The sequence below is a fragment of the Seriola dumerili genome, unplaced genomic scaffold (assembly GCF_002260705.1).
Source record: "Seriola dumerili isolate Sdu_G_001 unplaced genomic scaffold, Sdu_1.0 BDQW01000621.1, whole genome shotgun sequence".
NCBI lineage: Eukaryota > Metazoa > Chordata > Actinopteri > Carangiformes > Carangidae > Seriola > Seriola dumerili.
This window is the reverse complement of record NW_019174876.1, coordinates 1,199,249-1,223,326: the sequence shown is the minus strand read 5'-3', so window position 1 is coordinate 1,223,326 and position 24,078 is coordinate 1,199,249. Positions and strand designations below refer to the sequence as shown.

General features: G+C 40.0%; 1 protein-coding gene across 1 annotated transcript in view; it reads left to right on the top strand.

Moving 5' to 3' along the window:
* Nucleotides 1-24,078, top strand: part of LOC111236335 (alpha-1,6-mannosylglycoprotein 6-beta-N-acetylglucosaminyltransferase B-like) — a 111,913-nt gene that overhangs the window by 21,975 nt on the left and 65,860 nt on the right. The window contains exon 3 of the mRNA XM_022765034.1: nt 15,959-16,109. Coding sequence (XP_022620755.1) covers nt 15,959-16,109 — 151 coding nt within the window. The remainder of the gene's footprint in view (nt 1-15,958; nt 16,110-24,078) is intronic.

Below are 24,078 nucleotides of genomic sequence, written 5' to 3'. Positions count from 1 at the left end.
TGTCTCTGGCAGATCAGCAACAAAACATGCAAGTACACAGTCTTATTAAATATGCCACGCACAAAAAACTGGTAATATAATTATATATTTATTGGCCTTCACATTCACACACAGGAACAAAACAAACACACTTGGCACTGTCTAGTCGGTAACATCAATATTTCAGAAGAACATCATCCTCAGCACAGGGGAATTAATAAATAATTGATTAGCCATCCTGTGGGATTTAATGTGTTCTTTGCATGCATTGTGTTATGATTTCCGTGCGACTCTGTGTGTGATATTAGTGTTCACATGTTTCTACTGAGCCAACTATAATCATCACCGCACATTTTTCACTTTTAAGTGCCCAGCAGTATTATCAGCACAGCATTCACTTTGTTCTGAATTTCCCTCTACAATAACTAACATCTCACCTCTTCGTCAACATCAGCAGAATAAAACACAGTCAGTGTCTCAGGTAGCTGAAAGATAATGCAATTAGACAGAAACTGCAGAGCCTCAACTGCAAACAGAGGCTTATTGAAGCTGACATGGCTGTCAGATTAAGCTGGGAGGAAGACTGATCAGTCTGAGCTTTAGTATGTGTATATGTTGATTTGTGTGCATATGTGTGAGTGTTCTGGTGTGTGTGAGATTCCGTGTCAATTGGGAAGAGAGGTCACTGTTGTCGTAGTCCACTTGAATATAAACCTATTAGGATCTGTGTGATGCTGCCTAGTTTATACCTCATTTCATTAGATTTCCTGTTTGTTTCATCTCCTCTTTTGTTTTTTCTGCTCTTGTCCTCAGCTGCAGATCTCAAATCAAATCAAATAGTTTTCATATATTTTAATTGCTCTTTCAATTAACTTTACTTGGCTTAGATTTCCCATTTTGCTGGCAAGAGGCTGTAGCAAAAGTCTGTAATGGATCAGGATATTTCAAACTTTCATACATTTTTCTCCACAGCCATCAATTCAGTGACACCGTTTCATGATCCCACATGTATTCCACTAAAGTTTATGGGGACCAATGAAGCAGAGGCTGGTAAAATTTATTAATTTGTATGTTGATTTTTTTTTTTTTTTTTATTTGTAGGTCTCCTGTTCGTACACATTAGAGCGCTAATTAGTTTTTACAACTTTTATGATGTTTGACCATTTAAATTTGTCTAATTGCTTTCACACGATCATGATGAAAGCTACTGTATAGAAAATACTGTATAGAACTGAGCACCACTGGTCATAATTTAAGTCAACAAAGAGAGAGCAAGTAACCTTGATTGGGTATGTATCGTTTTTGTCATAAAGAGGTGGAAAATACACAGAGGTAAGGGTTGTGTCAGTGATACATAAAATCATAATAAAAAAGTGTTTCATTATTTAGTGCAGATTTGAGAGTTACTAACCTGACGCTAGCTGTGTTGTGCTGAAAATTTAAACAGTGCCCTCTATCTTATTTACTCGTCTAGGGGGGAAAAAAAACATTTGCTGGTTTAAAATTCCATCAGCGAGTGAAAGTTTAGTTGTTTACACTTGCAAAAAGCCTTGATGGCTGTTCCAGCAAAATGCTGTTGTTTATCTGTTTTTTAGGAGCTGCATAGAAGCTACTTGCACTCTTATGTTTTCCACATAACATTTCTTGGGGTCTAGTGAAATCGTAATTCCTCAGTCTGATTAAACTGAACTCTATATGAGATGAAATATGTACAATCGACCAGTGTTTTTCCACATTCGAGGCAACAACTGTGTTGAGGCTCTAAACTGTGTTGTTCGGTTTCTATTCTAGCTCTGTAGAACACATGGCACAGTTGTTGCCGTTGGCTAAAAGCCTTCAGATAAACACCTTTTGCACTGTACACCCAAACTGCCCCCAGCCCAGCTGTTCATTTTGACTGTAAACATTTGTATATCCCCAGTTTGCAACACAGCCTCCCAGTATCACAAGGCCAGATGTCCATTTTGGCTCCAAGAGTTGTATGTCTTTCCTCTCTCACACACGGTTTCACCAGTCCTCTGCTTCATTACCTGTGAGTCAGAGTAAATAACGGGATGAGTGAAGGTGCCAGGGCGCTGAAGTGTTTCATTGAGCAAAAAAAAAAAAAAACAACAAAAAAAAACAGCTTCTGCAAAAACTCTCAGCACAGAGCAAAGCCTTGACAGATGCTAATTTATCTGCTCAGGACTGAATTATAGAGACAAACACTTACAGGTCCAGAGAGAGAAAGAAGGAGAAACTATTAGATAAGATTTTAAGAAGAATCAGGAGTGAGAAATGCTAGGAAGGAAAGTCTGAGGCTGTCTGGAATTGTGAGGATAAAGGATCTCTGAGTATGAAAGAAAGGGCGAGAGAGAAAATGGAGGCAACAGATAGAGAGATTATTGAGAGGTCACAGAACAGATTGATTTCAGGAAAGCGATTGTATTTATAGTCCAAATAGCTGTTGGAGTATCTCTCTATATCTATACTCTCTCCATACAGGATGAGAGATGCAAAGGGTAATAAGAATTCTTTTTTTCCACTTTACATGTAATCACCATAAAAATATTTGACATATAATGGCTTTTAAACAACAGTTGCTTAAACATTGTAGCACAGACAGTACAAGATAAGTAAAAAGTTTTAGATGAAACATGGAATGAATGGCTGTCCTCTTAGTTATCATAAAACCTGGCAGCAGAAGTCTCCTGCTTGCAGCTCAGTGCATTTCTAGAAAACACAACTGAAAACAAGCAGCCTGCAACTGGTTATGCACAAAAAAATATATTGCAGATGAAATGAAAGAAAATGAAAGAATGTTATGAGGAAAGTTCCCATTAATGACAATTTTACATTCCTGATGTTCAGTTTCTTGCCTGATGTTACCATTGCCTCTTCTTTATGACAGCAGTAAATGTGACACTGGCCTCTGGCACGAATCACGTTATATTCTGAAGAGCCGATGGATGACCGTTGAAATCCACTTGTCTTGAACCAGTTTTACTCCTGTCCTTCTCTTTCTCTTCCCTCTCTCTCTCTTATCCTTCCCTCAGGGTTGCAATCTAACCGCGTTTCAGTGTGATGTTGATTGATAGGAGGCATTCGGGTTATGTAGTGAAAGATAATGGAGAGGCAGTGAATATACAGTGCATGCAATTATTGCCTAGGGCTTGGACTTCATCACACACGTGCACAACAATCTAATATAATATTGTTTCATTTTTTTTTACATTTTTCCAAACTTGCTGACCCATCTTAATATGCTGCATCTATTTGTCTCTCACAGATTTTTTTTTTTTTTTATTACAGTGTTTTTCTTAAGTCAAATGAGCACCACAGAACAAGATGTTTTGTTCTTAATGTGAAACTGTGATATCTGTTGATTTGCTTGTGCAGCTTGTGAGTTCGATATATAACTGTGAGTTGCACTATGCAGCTCTTTATAAAATGCACAGTACAACCATCTCAACAAAACTGAAGAGATGTAGTTTGTTTATGAAGATTATTATTCAGGTCATGGCATGACTGAGTCAATAACAACTGGACTTACTTTTTGGTTTTGAAGATGTTTTGCTACAAAAGAATTTAGGGATTTTCTTGAGATTTGTTTTTTCTTAAATTGGTATTAACTAGTTAACATGTATCTGGTAAACTAGCCATCACTGCCTTCTTGTTCTCACAGAAGCTAATGCTTATACAGTCGAAGCTAATGTTAAGGGTTAATAGCTGAGGATGAATAATGCTAAGGTTTGGTGTTTTATGTCATTGCTCATTGCTCCATTGAACGCGAGAACTACTGATACATAGTCAGAATGAAGCTCAATCCAAATGAACTGGAGTTTGCATTTAAGACATTCAAGGTCTCTTCAGTTCTTACTGGTGTGAGGAGTGGTGACAGTATGTCTGCAATCGTCATGTGAGATTGGAGTTCATCTGTCTAAAAAGAAATCCTTCCGTATAGTCCACCACACTTTCACAATGCATTGATTTCTTCTTGGTGGATAACAGACTGCTTGCATCTGTTTCTGCTTGTACATATGAGCCGATTGTTTTATCAGACCATGCCTCTGTTTCTTTGAATGTTCACTTTCAGAAGTTTATTAACACACACCCACTTTAAAATATGCTTACTTTTGGAAGAGAATTTCGTTAACTTTGTCTCTGAACAGATATATTTTATTACAGCTTCTTTGCTGAAGCTTCTGTTGCATGAAGGCGTTCTACTGGCCTGTCTAGTGCAACGTAGCTCTCAGTTAGACTCTCTTAATGCAATCTCTAAATCTTCAGAAATATTCTCTTTTTTGTCTTTGTGCGGATAACCATCCGCTGTTAAGTTTTCACTTCCTAAATGGCAGTTCTTTACATATCTTCAAGTTTGCAACTCTTGTCCGTAGTTCATTTGTGGATTTTCTCACCCTTCCTAATGATTCAGATTTTGACATCTTTCGGGTACCCCCGTCTTCACTAAAGGGAGGAATTTCAGCTATTTATTCAAACATTTGGCGGCACGGTAGTGCAGTGATTTCCAAGAAGACCCTGGGTTCTAACCTGCTGGCCGGCTGATGCCTTTCTGTTTGGAGTTTGCATGTTCTCCCCGTGCCTGCGTGGGTTTTCTGCAGGTACTTTGGCTTCCTCCCATAATCCATGCAGGTTAGGTTAATTGGAAACTGTAAATTGCCTATAGGTGTGAATGTGAGTCTGATTGATTGTTTGTATCTATGTGTCAGCTTTGTTATAGACTCCCCCCCCCCACACACACACACACACACACACACACGCCCCCATGACCTGAAAAGGTGTGGCTAATTAATGAAAGAAGGAACATTCATAAACTCTGCCCAGATTCTCTTGATTCCATTAAAGCTATCCAGGGGGCTGATCTGAAAGTGGTGATTCCAGGTGTTAGAAGGTTAAAAAGGTTGCACACATCCTGTCAACAAACCTCAGCAAATTATATGCGCATGTTCTAGCTTTGCCCTTCTTTAAGTTAATATTGGTCTGAGGACTTTGACACTTTGCAAAGTGACCACAGCCACAAGTAATACAGATACATCCCTCTGTTATTGTCTGTTTCTCCCTGGTCTTTCCTGGAAATTTCTCGATGAGACCAAATGTCAACTAAGGTCTTCTGATACACACACATCTGTGTACACACCGTAGCCAAATATGCACACTCAGTCACACAGAACAGTGAAAAGGTCATGTCACACATATTTCCTGTCTAAATTCTTGTATACCCACATCCAACACGCACACATACACACTCAGGCACTCACACACTTTAAACTCAACCTCTCCATCTCTGCCAGTCTCGAAGTACAACACAACGCTCTGTCACGCTAACATTCACTGACGTGGTTGTGGTGAAAGGAGCCCCTGCAGCTGTGTGTCTGTCTGCTCTGAACAGCAGAGCTGTGCCGAACTGGGGAAAGTCAACAGAGAAATGCTTTCTGAGAGACAGCGACTCTAGTCGGGGGTGGAACTGGTAATGAGAGTGTGCTTGCTTGTATGTTCTCATATATGGTCAGTGTGTTTGCAACCAAAACTAAGGTCATCACTTGTAAATGTCACCATTCAGTCCAACAGATAAACACCGCATTGCTCCTGTTTAATTCCTAGAAGTATAATGCTGTCTGAAATGTATTGTTTTGTATTCCATTTAAAACTGTGGTTTAAAACAGCAATCGCTATCAACCCCATTTCATCACAGTTTCATCAAGAAATATATACACCCACACACAGACAGAGTCAGTACGCTTGTCAACAGATTAAGCTTTCGTGCTGCATATGTGTATATGCAATTTGGTCTCTATTCAAATATTGTTTTTTATTTGTCCGTCTCAAGTGCTTTGTGTGGGTGTGCGTCTGTGTGTCTGCGTCTACAAGCTCAGTGATTCCAGTTTTTCATCCTCTGTCATCATCATAAGATAAACTATGATAAATCAAGATGACAGGGAGCAAAAAGAGTGAAAATTAAAAGGAGAAAGAATGAAAGATGAGGAGAAGAATATAAAAAGATATTGCAGATGCGAGAAGAGGGGAAGATACTAAAAGGAGAGAAGGCTCTCGTCCACTTGGAATGTGACATCTTCAAAACAAAAAGTACAATTCAAATGAAATAACAGATTACAGAAGCACTGTAAGCGAACAGAATTTAGGAAAGGAGGGGGAAGAGGATGAGGGTTAAATCTTTTGAGAGACAAAGAGCTAGATTACAGCCATACACAGTCTTTCTTCATCCCCTCCTCAATCACTTTGAAACGGAGAAGCACTCAAAAGAGGAGTGACAGAAACTGTCAGCATTAATAGGCATTGTAGCTGTCTTTCTTTCTTTATGTCTTTTAATATCCTCTCATCTGTCCCATCTCCCTTCATGAAATCCAATTTGCCTTGACATTGCTGAATGAGTGGTGAGAAAATGTCAAAACCAAATGAACAATAAATATTTCAAAAGCTGAACCAAGAGGGGAATAAGATGGAACCAAGGGTTTTTTTGTTTTTTATAACCATTGCCAGCTGGTTCTATTCTATTTTATTCTATTCTTTGCTCTGGGGTACAAAATAGCTTATTGATCATCCCATCATTTCTGGTTGTACATCATATTAAATTGTCTTTTAGATCATTGGTATTCATTGTGTTTACTTTATTGCCAGCATGATGTTTCACTTCCTTCATGCTTCATTTGCCGCATTTTCATTTGCCTAAACCCTGCTCACACTGTATACTTTCTTTCCCAGTGTGCAGCTAAAAAAACTTCCATCCCACTCTTTTCTGTCTGCACTCAGTCCTGCCGTTCTTTATCTAATGAACAGTAGAGCTCCTACGCCATAATAATTAAACTGCATGTAATTTGTAGTAATTGAATGTGGGTGTGGAAATTGAGGAGAGGAGATGTACTGGAGATTGGAGTGGTAGCGGGGCATTAAGCTCCACTCTGTCTGTACGTCTTTCCGTCTGTCAGCCCACTGAGGGGTGAGAGAGGAGTTTTACTGTTGATTGTGTTGTTTCCTTCACTGCAAAGGGGGGGTGGGGGGGTTGAAGTGGTGGGGGAGAATGAAGAATCAGGTGAGGGAGCAAGAATAGGGCATGAGGAGGATGATGATCAGAGGAGGGCGAGGGTAAGGGACGAAGGAAGAGGTTTAGGGAGGCCTCAAGAGGGAGGGTGAAGATGGAGTGTGTGTGTGTGTATGTGGGGGGGGGGGGCATGCAAAGGTAAACATGCATTGTGTGAATTAATATGTACGCCTGTGGATTGTCTAGCTGGGTTCTAGTTCATGGTTTTGAACAAGTCTCTCCTTAACCTGAGGAGCCGAGACGGACTGTGATGATGATGTCACTTCCAGACAATTCCTGCAGATGACAGTGAATAATAGGAAACAACAGGCAGGACACCATGACAGCACCCATAGTGATTTTATTTGGACTGCATTTTCTGTGTCACAACTGGAAGCCCTGCATTCAGATTATACTGACTGAGAGGGAATGTCTCAAACAAAACATTTATGAGCCCACACAGTTATTAAGCACTGATGAAACATCTCTTAATGTATAATGTTATATCATCATTTCAAGTCTTAATGCCTTGATGTTTATTCTAAAGAGAGAGGTCTATTCTTTACATATTGACTTCCTGGTGTGAAATAATATCACAATTTTTTTTGGTATGGTGTATGTCCCTGTTTAAGTAGCTTTCAGTCATGTCTGCCATTCTGTGTGTAGATGTGTGTGTTTCTGGGCATGTGCATGTGTGTGTGCGCTCCTGTGACAAAATGACATCGGTCTCCAGTTAATTTAGCTGTGTCAACTCCTATCCAGCAGGCCCCTCTGTCAGCATTCATCAAACCGCAAATGGTTTTCTTCTCATGAATATGCCCCTCCACCCCCACCCCTCCACCCCAGCCAATCACAACACCACCCTGTTCTGTCACACATAATACCTTATGCAAGCAGATGTATGCATGTGTATGTGTGGTCACATATGAGTGTGTCACTCATCGTGTGTGTTGTGTGCAACCGCAACCATACTCTAAGAGACAATCGGGGGCGCACACACACACACACACACACACACACACACACACACACTTATGATTGGCTGACTCACCGAAGGAAGGTTTATAGTTCAGAGCTGTCTCACAAACCCACCACATATCAAATGATAGAGAGTTGCCTCAAGATAGTTTCATTTTCAAAGACGGAGCTCGATCGTGCTTGAGATGTGGAGACAGGGAAACGTTTTCAAAGTGCCATAACTCCGCTGCAGGTGAATACTCATTCCTCACTTCTTTCAGTTGAGGTTTTGGTCTATCTTGGTTTAATCAGTCCAGGAAATCTTGTTTCTCACAGTCTGAGAGTCCTGTAGGAGCTTTTTTGCAAATTCCAAATCTCTGACGAGAGGCCTCCCTCTGGCCGCTCTGCCATAAATTCCAGGGTAGTGGATGTTGTCAGCTTTGTTCCTTCTCCGCACAGGATATCTGGAGCTCAGCCAGAGTGACCATTGGGTTCTTGGTCACCTCTCTTACCAAAGCCCTTCTCCCCTGATTGCTCAGTAAGGGAGAGGCGGCCAGCTTTAGAAAGGGCCTCGACACAATCAGCTGAATGTACCACAGGTGGACTTCAGCCACCCGAGCTAGATTTCAGTTCGCAAAGGGTCTGAATACTTTAGTCAATGTGATATATTTTATTTTTATGGGGTATTGAGTGTAGATTGATGAGAGAGAAAAACATTTTTTTTATTTTTTGCTTTAGCAAAAGGCTGCAACATAACAAAAAGTGTCTGAATACTTTTTGAATGCACTGTAAATCTAAACACCCCTGTAATACACTGTAAACACATGTGAACACATGTTGTCATCAGGGTAGGAATTTCATGGTGACCACAATGGCCATTGCCATCGAAAATCATTGTACACCCTACGGCCCCCATGGCCTTTGTGCCAATGCAACTGTGAAAATCTCGAGGTTGCTTTAAAAGTGTCACTGCAGCAGTCCTTGCAGCTTGGATTGGTTGTGCGCATATACTACGCTACTAATTTCTAACTATCTAGTTAACTCACCAGCATCGCTTTCTCTCTTTCTCTCTCTCTCTCTCTCTCCCTCTCTCCCTCTTTCACCTGCAACACACACACCCTACATACTGAGGAAAGGAGCTGTGCTACCTGTGTAACAATATTCTGTCTCAAACTTCTCAAACTTACAGCAGATCATACAGAGATGATAAATCAGTGTAATTTGCTCTTTTGCTACTTCTGCCTTTTAACGCTTAATGTGCAAGTTTAGTTTCCACACATGTCTGCACATGCATATAATGTTGTTTTTCTTTTCTTATCAGAAAGTCAAGTTATTTATGGCCTTTGTGTCCTGGCATGTTGCCTTTGTGCCCAAAAAATTTTTGTGACACTGAAGGCCAAATGGCCTTGTCCCTAAAATGATGAAATTCCTACCTGGCTGTCATGTTATTTTGCATTCAGGATTTGTGCAGTTTAGTTTAACTCAATTAACTGGGCAAAAAAAAGAAGAGAGAGACATCTCTTCAACCTACTGCCCTCTTTATGACCTTTGTCCTTTTTACAAACACGCACACACATGCACACACACATTCTTAAATAGGCTGCCGGAGCACCTCAGGGCACAATCGTGCACTTTTAATGGAAGGAAGCCTGCTGCTTTAAATCCTCTTTTTTGATTAGCATTCAACAGTAATAGAGGAATCCATTGTATTTCACCTTGCACACAGTACATGTCTTAATCATAGGAAACCTTACATACTGTGTTCTTTTACCCTACTGTGCTGAGATATAAAAAAAAAATTATTATTTTTTTCTCTCTTTTTTGATGGTGCAGTTGAAACAGACAAATGCTGTTCCCAGCCTGAGTGAAATATAATTTTTTATTTTTTTTTTGAGTTAGTGACATAAAAGGATTTGATGGAGGGAAGTCATAGCTATTTTATATTGTGTGACCCTTTCTGTCATTCCCATTACCATAAAGTCAAGCAGACAGACACGCTTTGGTTATTTCATGAACTCATTTTACAAGTACGTGCACACAGATACACAAAGACACACACAGTGACTTATTATATTAGTTTCAGTATTCTGAATGAAGTCTCAGTGAAGCGACATCTGGTTGGTGAATTTAATTTCCAGTCACTAATGTTAATTGTTCCCACTCTCAATGTCTGGCTGCTCAGAAGCTCAAATTGGTTAAGGAAAAACAGACAACTTTTTGTGCAGGCCACAGTGTGTGCACACACAAATGCATGCATGCATTATGGTACACATTCACAAACAGTCTCTCTCTCAGTTTCCAGTTGTCTGTTAAGAGACACTAACAAGAATTCAGTTCACACTTCACGCAATTCAGTCCTCAGGAGAAATATGATGTGCTGTGACACTAAATATTCAGCCCAATATGGTGGCTAAAGCATTGCACTGTGTATGTATGTGTGTGTGTGTCTGTGTGTGTGCTGATTTTATTCCACCCTGTGCCAGTGGGGGAAGCCAAACACGGCATGAAATAGTATGCCAGCAGCTTGGTCCTGTTAGCTCACTGGTTTTACTCTCCTTTAGTATTAAGTCTGCATTAATTTTATACAAACAAAAACAGGTAGTCACTCAGACAGCACGACAACCCAATGCTCCATAAGTGAAGGCCCAAAAATTACTTTTGTTTAATCACTTGAGATAAATAATTGCTTTATACATAGTCAATAAGTTCCAGCATACTTCTAATTAAAGTAAATCATAAATTATAAATTTGGTTATTTGGTGTGAGGGTAGTTTTTAGTTTATCAGCTCTTACAAAATGAATGTATGAATTGATCAAGATGGGCAATTTCATCATGAAGTTTTTTTTATTTTAACAAGTAACTGACACACAATGCATTTCAAAAATACAGCACACTGTGCCTTCTATTGGCCTGTTCAATAATGCTTTTTGCTAAAAAATTTTTTGCTAAAACTGGCTAAATGTGGTATTTTAGTCGCCTAGTCCTTGAGGCAACCATCACTATTATAAGCTGCTGTAATTCAGAGTTATATTTGCTTTCAGCAAGGACCTTAATGCAACTTAGGTCTCAGTGTGTCATAATGCCAGTGAAATAACCACCAAGTAATGGAATTTGTATCATGCCTGTGACTGATTGCATTTGCATTGGTAATTTTCCAAATGTACATATGTGTATTCATAGAGGCTGAATGTGATTTTTTTTTTTTTTTTTTTTTTTTTCATCTGTGAACTCTTATCTGGACGCTTCTGACATCTGTGGCATCAGTTATGGTCTCTTTGGTTTTATAGTCATTAAAAAAAATTACTGCTGTAGTTCAGAAACATTATAATTCCACTTTCGGCCCTTTTGTTTCAACACTGCAGTTAGAACTGAAAGATATTTGGCTCTTTTGCGGTCAGTAAATTGTCTTGCTTTACGATGAACAGTTAAATTTGTTCATAAGCTATTGTGTTGCATCACAAAAATGTTGTGGTTAAAAATAAAGAAATGACTGCTTTTTTCCCTTAAAGCTGATTCTTTGCTGTGCAAGGTTTTCCTCTGACTTCAGACCTATTATTGTACAGAGCGCTCACAACTTGTCAATACATTGCCCAAATAATGAGCTAACCTCTGCACCAGTGAAGGGCCTATGAGAGCTCTTTTATTAATTTCCATGTAATCTGTGATCAGTGATAGGGTGATCAGAAGGAGCCTACAAACAATATCTCGAGGCTCAATACGGATACCCAGAGAGGGAAATTAGATGCTACTTTTAATTTTGATTCTTGGCCGTGTTCTTTGTTCATCCTTCGTTTGTTAGTTCTTGTCTTTCACATCCTGATTTTTGCATTTCTGTTATCAGTTTTTAAAAGGTGGTCTTGTGCTTGCAATGTCAAAGTCACCCACACACACAATCCTGATTCTGACTCCACCGCCTTTATGCTTGAGCAAGTCAAACCATCTCCATCGCTGCAGTAATGTTATTGCTGCTGTTTATCTTCTTTCTTTCCCATTACATACAGTGTGTTCGGTCACAGTGTCCTTACATTGCACCAGTGAGATCTGAATGAGGTTTCATCTGATGAGGGCAGTCATTTTCCATATAATTGTGTCATTCAAGGAAGCTATTGAGATATTGGTACTCATCCTTTTGATTTGGTATTTGGTCACCTTGGTCAAACACATTAAAAAAGAGTCTTTCATCACTGTGCACAGTGAAGGATCTGCTTTTCAAAGGAAGACCTCATTTGCTACAGCTGGTTATTTGCCATCCAGGGAGCTTCTTTATCTAAATTTTGACACAAAAAGTTTGACAGAGAACAATTAGCTCCCTGACATAAATTATATTTGATACATGAGACCATGGGAACATGTGAAAGATGCAGCCTACTCATTGACTTTTTGTATCTCTTGTACCTTTTTTAGGGTTTGTTGAAACATTCCCATTTGCTCATTTTGCTGCGCTCCTGAACATCACAGCCATTTGTGTCTGTTATCTATCAGCAAGGGTATTGTGATATTACTTTGGTGTTTTTTTTCTAATCTTATATCCTCTCATATAGTAGTTTTATTAACAGCCAAGCATAAAGGGATTCGCCCATTTTAAACAGTAATTGAAAGTAGCATGATTTTAGTGTGTGTGTGGGTGCTAATGCTTTTTCAGAGGCTTTGCCAGGACTATAATTTCTGAGAGAAGCACTGAATCTTTATTCAACCTTAATCATAAATTATCATTTTCTCAGCTTGGCCACTCCTTCAATTTGCTTGACCCTTAACATGGATGCTATCCATTATCAGCCAGTCACAAAGATGTCACCTGAACGACCCATCGGCACACCCTGACACAGCGATCCATCACAGGCAAAGGACATGACACTGTCAGTCTCGGACGAATACATCTGTCGCTGTGGAGATAACTCACTGAACTTAGGTTTCCATCTGCTGCTGGAGGAGATCGAGACAGACAATGACCTTGCATCGGTGCTGTTAGGCACTGGAGCCCATTGGCTGTAATTGCCTGTCAAGCAGCAGACATGAGGTGTGACAGAGTGGTCGGACAGCGTAATCCAGGTGTTTTTCGGTGTCAATATGGGCCCTACCAAGTGCTCTGATGGGAGTCTTGGAGAATACACTCTGACCTTTGTGTCCCTCATGTCCTGAGCTATATCCTATTAGGCTGTTTACTGCATCGTGTGTGGTTACTGAAGATTTAATGATGGTATCAGATTGAAGTTGACAGATCTCCCTTGGCTCTCTTTACTTTGCGTTATCATGGGAGGCAGTGTTTGGATTGTGTTGACTTTTTATAAGCTTTGGTTATAATTGCACCTGGCATTAAAATGCATCTACAGTGTACACACTGAAATCAGTTTTTCATTATTATCAAGACTTTTTTTTCCAAGTCATATTTTATGAACACCTAATTTTTCTTGTTCACCATCTGCCAGCATCCTGACAGTCCATTTTTGACAAGTGTTGTATTTTACACTTCACGTTTTCTGACACCTGTCTAATTTGCGTTTATCTCCTTATTGGATTTGCACACACAATGATATATCCACTGATGACATATTATTAGAGAAGCCTAGTGCTTCCAGCTACGAAATAATACAGCACATAACCCTCGTAAAAGTACAACTTGTGGAGATAACATGTTAATTAGTGAGCTTCAGATGTGTTGGAAGGTGGATTTTATTCCATAGCATATTCACATGAATGTTGGATATTAAAAATAAACTTTATTTATATAGCACTTTTTTTTAACAAAATTACAAAGTGTTTTACAAATTTAATAACTCCAGACAAGACAAATAAAATGAAAATAAGAACATGACAAAGAAGAAGTAAAAACAATACAATGAAGAAGATCAAATAAATAGGAATAATCAGTATAAATAACATTGTATCTGATCATCCAAGACACATGTTGATTGCAGGTGTAAAGGGTGTCATAGTAGATAAAGGAGGTGATGTAACAGCACAGCATGTTGATGCTTTATACAGGGTACATTTGATTTATATTAATTAATGTTGCTGAAAAAAAGAAACTATATAAAATATTTCTATATAGTACTATTTGTTGCTCTGGTGCTTGAAAGAATAAGCATCTCTCACCACATTATAGGTAATACATGTGATTTGCTGTTTCTTGTCTTACCTGACTCACCCCTTTACCATTAGCTTGAAGTGGAAAAAAAAGGATAAACTGCATCTTGAGCCACAATTATTCTTATCTCTGAGTCTTTGGAGTTTCACTTTTTTTCTGTGAGCACTCAAAGACGATGAGTAAGACGTACAGTAAAGATTAATTCTGCAAAGACATAAAATGAAAAGGCTTTCCATCTGTGTCTCCACCTTTCAGTCACCTTCCTTGTTCTGGGCCATTATGACCGAATTCACAGACACAGTGACCCTGGCAGAGTCGGTGTAATTATTCTAATGAGGTCTGCTACACCTTTTGTGCAGTCAGAGTATATTCTCCCTCACTGTCGGTGTGTGCGTGCTCATTTGTGTTAAGACTCACTCTTCAACTCTGATGGCCAGCGCATTCATCTTTATACACAGCTGCATCCTTTCTGTCCACAGGCAGCCCTCTCTGCTATGGTAGGCGAAATAAATAACTTGGCCAACACACAGACACAGACAGAGAAAGAAGCAAGAAAAAGTGCCTCAGCATAATTAGCTTCCTGGCTTTTCATAACTCAGTCTTATTCTCATATCAAAGGGTATCAGAGTATATGGAGGTAAGCTTGTATTCAGACATCCTACTCCCGAGTGTCGGGGTGTCTGGCCTAAACAAAACCCAGTTTACGATGAATATCAAAATAAAGCAGTGGGCAACATGCACTGCTGTAGGCAGAGGAAACAAGAATTAAAGCTATAAATACACAGGTTAAAGTGTTGGCTTTTAGACTTTAAGATGGAGGAATAACACAGGCTGGAGTGAAGAGGAGATGCTCTCATAGGGTTAAAGTGGTATTATGGTAGGGGATGGGATATTTCTTCAGGGACTGTGTGAGTGTGTGTCAGCATTTTGGATGTTCATTGCAGCTGCAAAAAAAATATGACACCTGACAGCCTTACATCAACTCAAAGCCGTGATGGAAATCTTGTGAGCAGATGGAAGAATTGTTCAGGAGGGGATACCAAGATAGCTTGAGCAGAAGTATTTATTGAAGCATGATGCGTCAAAGAGAAAAGAGATAACACCACAAGCTGAACACTAAGTAATGCCATCCAGTTGTGAAGGATTCCTTCCTGGTGGCCACATTTAACCCTAGAACTACAGTACGTAAATATGTACTGCATGTCCAAATAAGGTTATCTTTAGTTGAGCCATATCACATCTGTATGTGTGAAGATTCTGCTGGGTACTTCGTCATAAACATTCGTAAGGTTCTACCTAAATCACATTGTATATCTGTCCTACTCAGAGAGGACTTACTATGTGATTTGCGTACTATGATACTGTTTGGATTTCACACTTGGATTTTGATTTATTGCTTCCTTTTGGAGCATTGTCCATGACGAACACCAACGTTTGAGTGGGTAAATGGGGTGAATCCACAGCTGATACGGTTCGCTACTGCAGCCCCATTTTGTCATTTAGGCTTATAAGCTATTAGACAAAAATGTTGTCTTACAAACCCATTAAAAGGAAGTGGCAGCTTTTTTAAACAATTTAATTTAAGAAGAACTGTCCATTTACTTTACTCATTATATGTTTTCAGCTAACACCCATACGCGACACAGAAGCAACAAATTTAATTAAGGACTTTTACATTGTTTGGCACACAAGGGAATTTGTTTTTCATCTACACTGCATTGAAGTGCACAGACACAGTTGTCCAAAACAAAACCGCAGCCAAAATCAACTACAGTACGGTGAGCAAGAAGAGCTGCAGGCTTTGTGATTAATGTGCATTCTGTTCTGCAAGTTTGTTATGTACTCCAGTGTCCAGCTTGTCATTCATCTCCTGTCTTCCCATGTCTGTCTCTCCACTCAGTGCTGGGAGGCGTGGAGTCACGTGGTGTGCTGAGGAAGATCAGTGACATGCTGGAGGTAATTCTGAAGAGGATGGACAGCCTGTCCAAACTTGACAACACCTCCACCACCGATGCACGGCGCCTGGATGAGCTCAGCTCTGCTATCAACAGGTACGCTGAGTTTTTCCTTAATTTTACAGCTTTATTGTATTACCGACAATCACCAAAATCCTTATTACATTAATCAGTACTCCCCAGATGTAAATGGTTGTAGAGAGAGTCAGTTATTTTGGTGCCTCCACTTTTTTCTGTAGAAATATGTTCTAATTGCAAATGGCTCAAAAGCTGTGAATGACATGAAGTTGGTCTTCAACTGTGAATAACACCTGATTTTTATTTATTTATTATTTATTTATTTATTTTACCAAATTGTAAATGTCTAAATAGCAAAATATTTTATATTAATTGTAAGGTTCCAAATTTGTCATAGTAAATTCAAGTAAAATCTTTATTCAGCTTACAATGATAACAGGAGAAGTGTAAAAAAAAAAAAAGAAAAACACCTACCACCTCGACTATCTCATCTTACTGAGACGCAGATACGTTCCATTCTTTATCCTTCGTCTTCGTCTTCGTCGTCTCCCGCTTATCCGGATCCGGGTCGCGGGGGCAGCAGCCTCAGCAAAGAGGTCATATTTTATGAACACCTTTATCCTTCATCCTGCATAAACACCAAAGGACATTTAGTCTGAATTTAAAGATTCACAAACTGTAACATTAGTATGAAATTGATACGGTAATTTGATACATTATGGATATTATGGTGTTAATACTAATAATAAGCATTATTTTTGCATTCTGATAAGATCTTTTTTTATGATATCATGACACCATCGTATTTAAGATATATTCCTCATTGTCATTCATACTGCGCATCACCTCTCTATCTTGACTCTGCCATAGTCATGACTTCTATCTTCCATCCTTTTAACTCTGCACCTTATTGTGTTTCGCTCTCATCTTCACTCTCATTTTTCCTCCTCATATAGTCACTTGTGGAAATTGCTGCCTATTACCTCAAAATCGCTGCTGCAAACAGACAAGTCTTGTATGACCTTGCTGCTACTGCTTTTATCAAATTGCTCCTCTCGTTGCCCCCTTAGCGCCAAAACATCCAATTTGTCTTTTCTGTCTAACATGCTCTTCATTCCGACTCCTTTCATTTTCAAACAGCTCGACTGGATTCAGTGCAGCGGGAGTGATGAAATACACACTGACAGAAATCCCCTCACCTCCTCGAACTTTGTTAAATGATCCCGGATAAACGCTCAGGTTCAGATCTGCGCTAAGGCACTAGAGCGGAAGGATGGAACGATTAATATAGTCTGGCGTCGGTGTTAACTGCAATCAATGTCTAGTAATGGGCTGTTTAATGTGGAGGAAGCAGTTCTACTCTTAGGCTACAGGGTGTTGCTCTGTCTATTGTCATGGATTCTAACTAGGACGGTAGGTGCGTGTGTAACTGTAACAGAAATCAATTTGCAGTTATTGCCTTGAAGGGGGCAGTTTGGCTGGATAGAGGGTTATGTTCAGGGTGTAATTAGGGTTAAATACAAGCTGAAATCAATGTTGTGTGACCATCCTGTTTTGGTTAGTGAACAGTTCGCCCTTAACCATCAGACATGTTGTCAGCCTACTGCTTCCAAGATAAATGACGAATAGATTCATTGCATCATCTCTCTGAATTAGATGATAATGACAGGATTACACTTTACTATTACAGAGTTACGCTAAGTACATCATGTAGGGAATACTATTTGTTGTTCTTTGATTTTAAGTAATGATTATTACTTTTACATTAATGTCTAAAAATACCAGCAGGTTATGCTATGTTGTATGGGATAGAAGGTAGAGATGGGAAAGATCTCCTTGGTTACAAATTCCAAGTATCTGGACACCTTTGGATTGTTTAAGATGTCAGTTGACGGTGTTTATAATAACTAGTTAATTTTCAAATCCACTAACTATCTCTGCGTATTTTATTTGCAGAGTTTGTCTTTTAGGGCGTAAAATATAGTGTGCACGTTCAAAATAGCATCATACTAGGGTTTATTTGGGGTTCTTGAGTGGCAAAAGGGGGGAAAAAAACCATCAGCCACCACTGCGGAGAGCCAGGCTTAATCCTCAGTAACTGCGCCTTCAGCTTGGCTAGGCATCACATTACACACAACTGGCATGAAACCAATTACCCACATTTGTAGCAGAGAATGCAATTGTGATTTGGTGATTTTACCCCCCTATGTATTACCCTTAATGAAAAGAACAATGACATTATTTGACATTATTTCATTATATTGCATAAAGTGATGAGCTGCAACAATGTGTTTTATATTTTTAACTTCAAAAATGCCAAAGTGAAAGCACAGAGCAACATGATCAATGTTATGATAGTAACAGTAGACTCTGTGATCACTCCAACAAAATTAACTGGAACCCCCTACGTATGACCTCAGTTCAGTCTGAGGAGCTGCTGGATACTGCCACCCGCTACCAGTTTGCTTTACTGGAATTATTTGGCTGCTGCACTCCTTTACAAGACATGCATTTTTTTCAATTCCCATTTTTAAAAGCATGTTTTTAAACTTGCATTTCAAAGCTAAAAGGCACACAAATCTTGTTAGTACTCATTAATGCATCATGCAGTATGATGTTATGTTATGATGGGTTATAATCAGTTAACATAAAACTCAAACATCACTGAAAACTTCATCCAAACTCACAGATTGGCACACAAAGGATCTTTAGACTGAAGCAGCTGTAATAGCTGGAGCGAAATGTCTGATTCAGGAAGCAGAATGAAAAAGATATTGACTAAGGAAATTGTGGTGGGCACACAACACACAGACACTCACACACACACACTCACGCAGACACATACTTTTTGTCTTGATGATGTTCTTTTGATGGCACCCTGCTGAAGAAGGAGAATGAGATGTGTTTAATGAGTGTGTGTGTGTGTGTTAGTCTGTGTTTGTGTGTAATTGCGTCATGCATGTGGGTTTCTGTGTATTAGTTCACTTGAGGTGACACTTGTTAAAACCAGTCTGGGCGTGAAACCAGGGCACAGACCCCTGACTGAGCACATAGCCTGCAGGATTAATGGCCACACACGCACGCACACACACATTCACACACATTCACACACATTCACACACATTCACACACATTCACACACACACTGAATGTCACAACAGGGATAATCATTGGACTGAAGTTTCTCTTCATCGCTCATATCTCCTCTCTTCTTCCCTCTATCTTTTGTCTTTTTCTTTACCTTCTCTGCCTTTCCTTCCTTGCTCCCTTTCTCTGTTTACTATATTTTCTTACTACTCTTTCTCCTCCTCTTGCACTCACACACAGACACAGAGTGAGAGAGTGTGTGAGAAATGTAGTTGGTTGGTCTGAGTGACGTGGTAAAGTGTGATTTTTGCTCGCGGGGAGAGGAGCAAATGGGAATAGAGAGCTTTATAAAAACCATATCCCAAATCCAGGCCAGTCAGGCACGCATTCACAGAAAGACACACGCACACACACACACATACATCCACTGGGCGGGAGTCTCATCTTCGTGTGAGCTTCATTGGTGCTGACACACTCCTGTGTAGCGGCGAATGGGACTTGATGTCTGAGGCCCCAGCCTGCAATTCGCCCACGGGGCAGCCACTCGTTAGAGCAGAAAACGGAGGGAAAATAACGAGGAAGGGAAGGAAGGAGGGAAGAAGAGGGACAGCAAAGAGCCTGAGAAAATGAGAGAGGGAGAGACAAAGGAGGAGAAAAGGATGCAGAGTTGATTCACTTCGTTTTACTGTGCAGTGGATGAGAGGGGAGATTGGTAAGTCTCCCCTTAGGCGTATGCTCTCTGAAGATCACTGCTCTGGCTTGGCTTTACCTATTTCTCCTCCCTTAAGCACCCATCTAAGCTTAAGATGGATAACAACCTTTATCCCGGGAGGCCTTCTTTTCCACAGCACTCAAGTCAATGTCATATTGTAGCTTTGCTGGAAGTAGGTAGCATGGGAGACATGTGAATTCTTCTTTTTGAATTTCTTTTATTCATTTTTCCTGATGTGCATAGATCAGTGGGATAAATAAACCATGGTGCAAATAGTGCTCCAACCTTTTTTTTTTCTAAATTTTAACACTGTACATGAAAAAACTGAGTGTGTGTGTCTCAGCATTCATGCGAGTGTCGGCATTTGTGTCTATGTGTGAAAATAAGCAGTGGAATGAGCACTTTGGAGTGTGATGTTTTAACATCATGACATCAAGTGGAATAAGTCAGCAGGCACGCTAACAAATGGACATCAGCCAAACACAAAAACACACATGCTGACACCTTGTCACATGCATCTCTGACCCCGGACAGCTTCTGCTGATGGGTTCCTGCTAGAACTGTCCTCTTCCCTTAAGAGGATGAGCTCATTATATAGAGAGGGAGGGAAAGAGAAATAAGGAGAACATGAAAACACATTTTTATTTGTATCCTTGGAAACACTTCCTCTGGTTTTCATTGATTTTCTCTTACTGCTTCTCTCTCAGTGTTCTACTTCTGTTTGGCATCTGCCAGTAGATTTCCTCATGTTGTTTCTTCTCCCTCTACACTTTCCTCCCGTTTTGTCTTCTCTTTGCTCTTCCTCATTTCTGTTTTGTTTCCCTCATTTGTAAAAGAGCCAACTGTCTACACTCATTAAAAGGGAGGAAGCTTCATTGCAAGTAGCATGCAACAGTGGGCTATCAAATATGTATATCCTCGTATTCTTTGATCATGATCATTGTTTAATGTTTCAGTCAAGCTGTTTTGTTGGCTTTCACACAAAGGCGCAGAGGATCTCTTTATTTTATCCTCTTTCTTTCTTGACAGAAAGGTCCCCCTGGTACTCTTGGTCTGTTTGCTGTTGACGGTTGATCTCCTTCTCTTTATTTTCTGCCTGCTTTTATTTCAGTTTTTCCTCAGCTCTCACTGTATGTTTCTCTCTCCGTCTCATTTTTTTCTTGCCCTGTTTAGATCTCATCGTGAAATCCTCTCCCTTCAGTCTTTCATCCATTTCCTTGCGTTAGTCTCTCCTTCTGTGACTCGTTCTCTTTCTCCCTCTCTGTGTGTTCATCTCCAGGGATGAGTTCACATTGTAGCAGACATTAGAGGTGAGATTAGAAGGTCGCGTCTTATGGAGGCCACAGCCACTTGCACAGTCACAGTCAAGCCCCCCAAAGAGAGCTTTACAGTAACAGGGGTTACCCAGCTTAGCAAACAAAGGTTATGTCCTTCAGGCCAAATACATTGCAACTAGGTACCATGGCAGTAGTAATCCTCTACAGCTGGGAACTTTTGTGAGATGCTCATATAATAATATTAATGTTTTAATATAATTTTATTGCCTAATATAATGCTGGCTCTCATTATAAGACAATATATGGCAATAACTTTCACTAACCTGTACACTATGTTTGTGTTGAGTGCAATTATAATTAGTTCTGTCATATGCTTTAATTGAGATAACTGTGCTGTATTGTGCTTTAATGCCAAGCATGTGTTTAAAGGCTTATTTACATAGAGGAGATTTTTGTTGTAGCTGTGAGCAGGTGACAGGAGAGTAATTTGTGGATTAATAATCACACTGACAATAATGAAAATTATTCATTCAAAATGTCTGTGGTACAGAATGCAAGAATAGTCCTGACAAAACTATGAAATGATCCCACATTAGAAAAGTTGATAGGCGCAATTATATCCTCATATGTTTGGGTCATTTGCAGAAAACACAGTCTTCAGCCAAGTGTGAAGCAACAAAATGAGGGTCAGCAACTCCAAGTCTGAGGCCATGGTACTCTGCCAGAAAACAGTGTATTGCCCCCTTCGGGCTGAGAGCAAGTGAAGTGAAGGGGTTCAAGTACCTAGGGGTCTTGTTGTCGATGCTGCTGGTATTGCAGCAGCACTAAAGTACACGCTGTTGAAGAGGGAGCTGAGCCTGATGGTTAAGCTCTCCATTTACCAGTCTATCAGTATCCCATTGTTTTCAGCTTGGACAGGTGTGTCTTAACGTTAATTTGTGCCATCATTTACTGTTGTGAGGAACCAAGCTACTTTTTACCATTTTTTTAAAGGTCCAAGTCTTCTTGTTGGATCAGAAATAAGCACAAATTCAACGTTGTAGATGACCCTTATGAGTTTGATGAGTCAGAATGTACTTTAGGATTGCACTCCTGTAGAATATACAGATATTCCTGTGTACTGTGTCCTTGCTACTACTTGAAGAGCACATTAATTGTGCAGTATTACTGCAGTTTCTGCCGGGTGTTTCAAGGGCAGCAGGGGAGTGTAAATAAACTTATGCCCCCAAAAACAAACCCTTTGTACTACTAATTCAGAGGGCGTACGAATCATTGAGAAAGCGCCTAAATACTTATACTGCAATCCAAAAATCGGAACAAGCTCACAGGGGTGTGTGGAGGCTGCAGTTGTAACAAAAGTGCTACTTCTTATTAATCTCATTTACAGATATTCCTTTGTACTGTGTCCTTGCTAGTACTTGAAAAGCACATTAATTATGCATTATAACTGCAAGTTTTGGCCAGTTGTTGTGACTTTCAGGGCAGCAGGGGAGTGTGAATGAACTCACATCCCCAAAAACAAACCTTTTGTGCTGCTAGTTCAGAGGGTGCACTCAGCTGGGTGCAATCAATCCTGTCACAGATTTGTTCAATTAAGCTCATGTTATATCAATAGAGACTGTCGCTCCTAATTTCCAAAAATGGACATTTACTCAACTGTTGCCTCCAAACAAATACTTCTCCTTAAACTACCATGCTGTCATGGTGACTTCTCTGGTAAAAGTCTCTGTGGCTGTCATTTACCATTCACAGGGACAAATGGGTGATTTTGTGGTTGAGCCAGACACACATTTGTCTATCATTCCCAAACATGGCTAATATTCCTATGTGATATGAACATCCACTTAGACAATCCAAGCTCTGCATACTTCATGTCCCTGATATATTAATTTGACCTAAAATGCAGTTCTCTGACTCACAAAGCCAAAAAAGAACTTGATCTCATTCTCACCTGAAATGTTGCCACAGACTGCCTAAAAGTCACACATCTCCACGCCTCTGACCAGTATTTAATTCATTTCACTGCTGTCCATTCCACTACCTCCCCTTTCATTCTACCGTGACCTCCGCAACTTGTCTCCCACCCTCTCTTTCCGCCTCCGCTGAGTGCAAGGCCCCAAAAAGTATAATATAGTAGTAGTCCTCCAACATGTTAAGAGCAGCCGCTCCACTGAAACAGCTCTGTTGTCTGTGACAGAACCCCTAAGGGCAGCTAGAGCCGCAGCTCAGTCCTCAGTTCATTTCTTTCTGGACCTATTAGCAAACTTTGACACTTTGACATCCTGTTATCTGTACTCTGTGATATGGGCATCTCGGGCAAAGCAGTTTCTTGGTTTGAATCCTATCTCACTTGGCGCTCCTTCAGTGGCTCTTGGCGAAGACAACCAGGACCAAGGATTGGTACTGCGGCATCCTCTTTGCAATTTACACCACCTCCTTGGGTCCAATTATCAGCTTGCATGACTTCCACTACCACTGCTACGCAGATGACACACAACTATACCTGTCGTTCCCTTCAGATGACCCCACGGTTTCTGCACAGATCTCGGCTTGTCTTTCTGACATGTCAACATGGATGAAGGAACGCCACCTTCAACTAAACCTCTCTCAGACTAAACTCTTGTCATCCCAGTCAATCCGTCTCTCCATCACAATATCAATATTAAAATTTCCTTCTGTGTAGTGAACATATTAAAGAGGATGCCGACACACTTAGCGATGCTTACATGTGACACTTATAAAGCCATTAATGAAGGGCGGAGACTGCCTGTGACTTTTGATGGCTTTCTTGTTTTTTGTAAAGCAACAAACACACTTTCCTCGCATATTCCCCCAGTTCAGTGATATTTTTTCAGTTCTTTTTCAGGCAGCTGTTAAGCAGCATTGCATTCCATCCTGTGTACACACACACACACTCACACACATACACAATCAATAATTCTGATTATCATCTGCAATGATGTGTTATTAT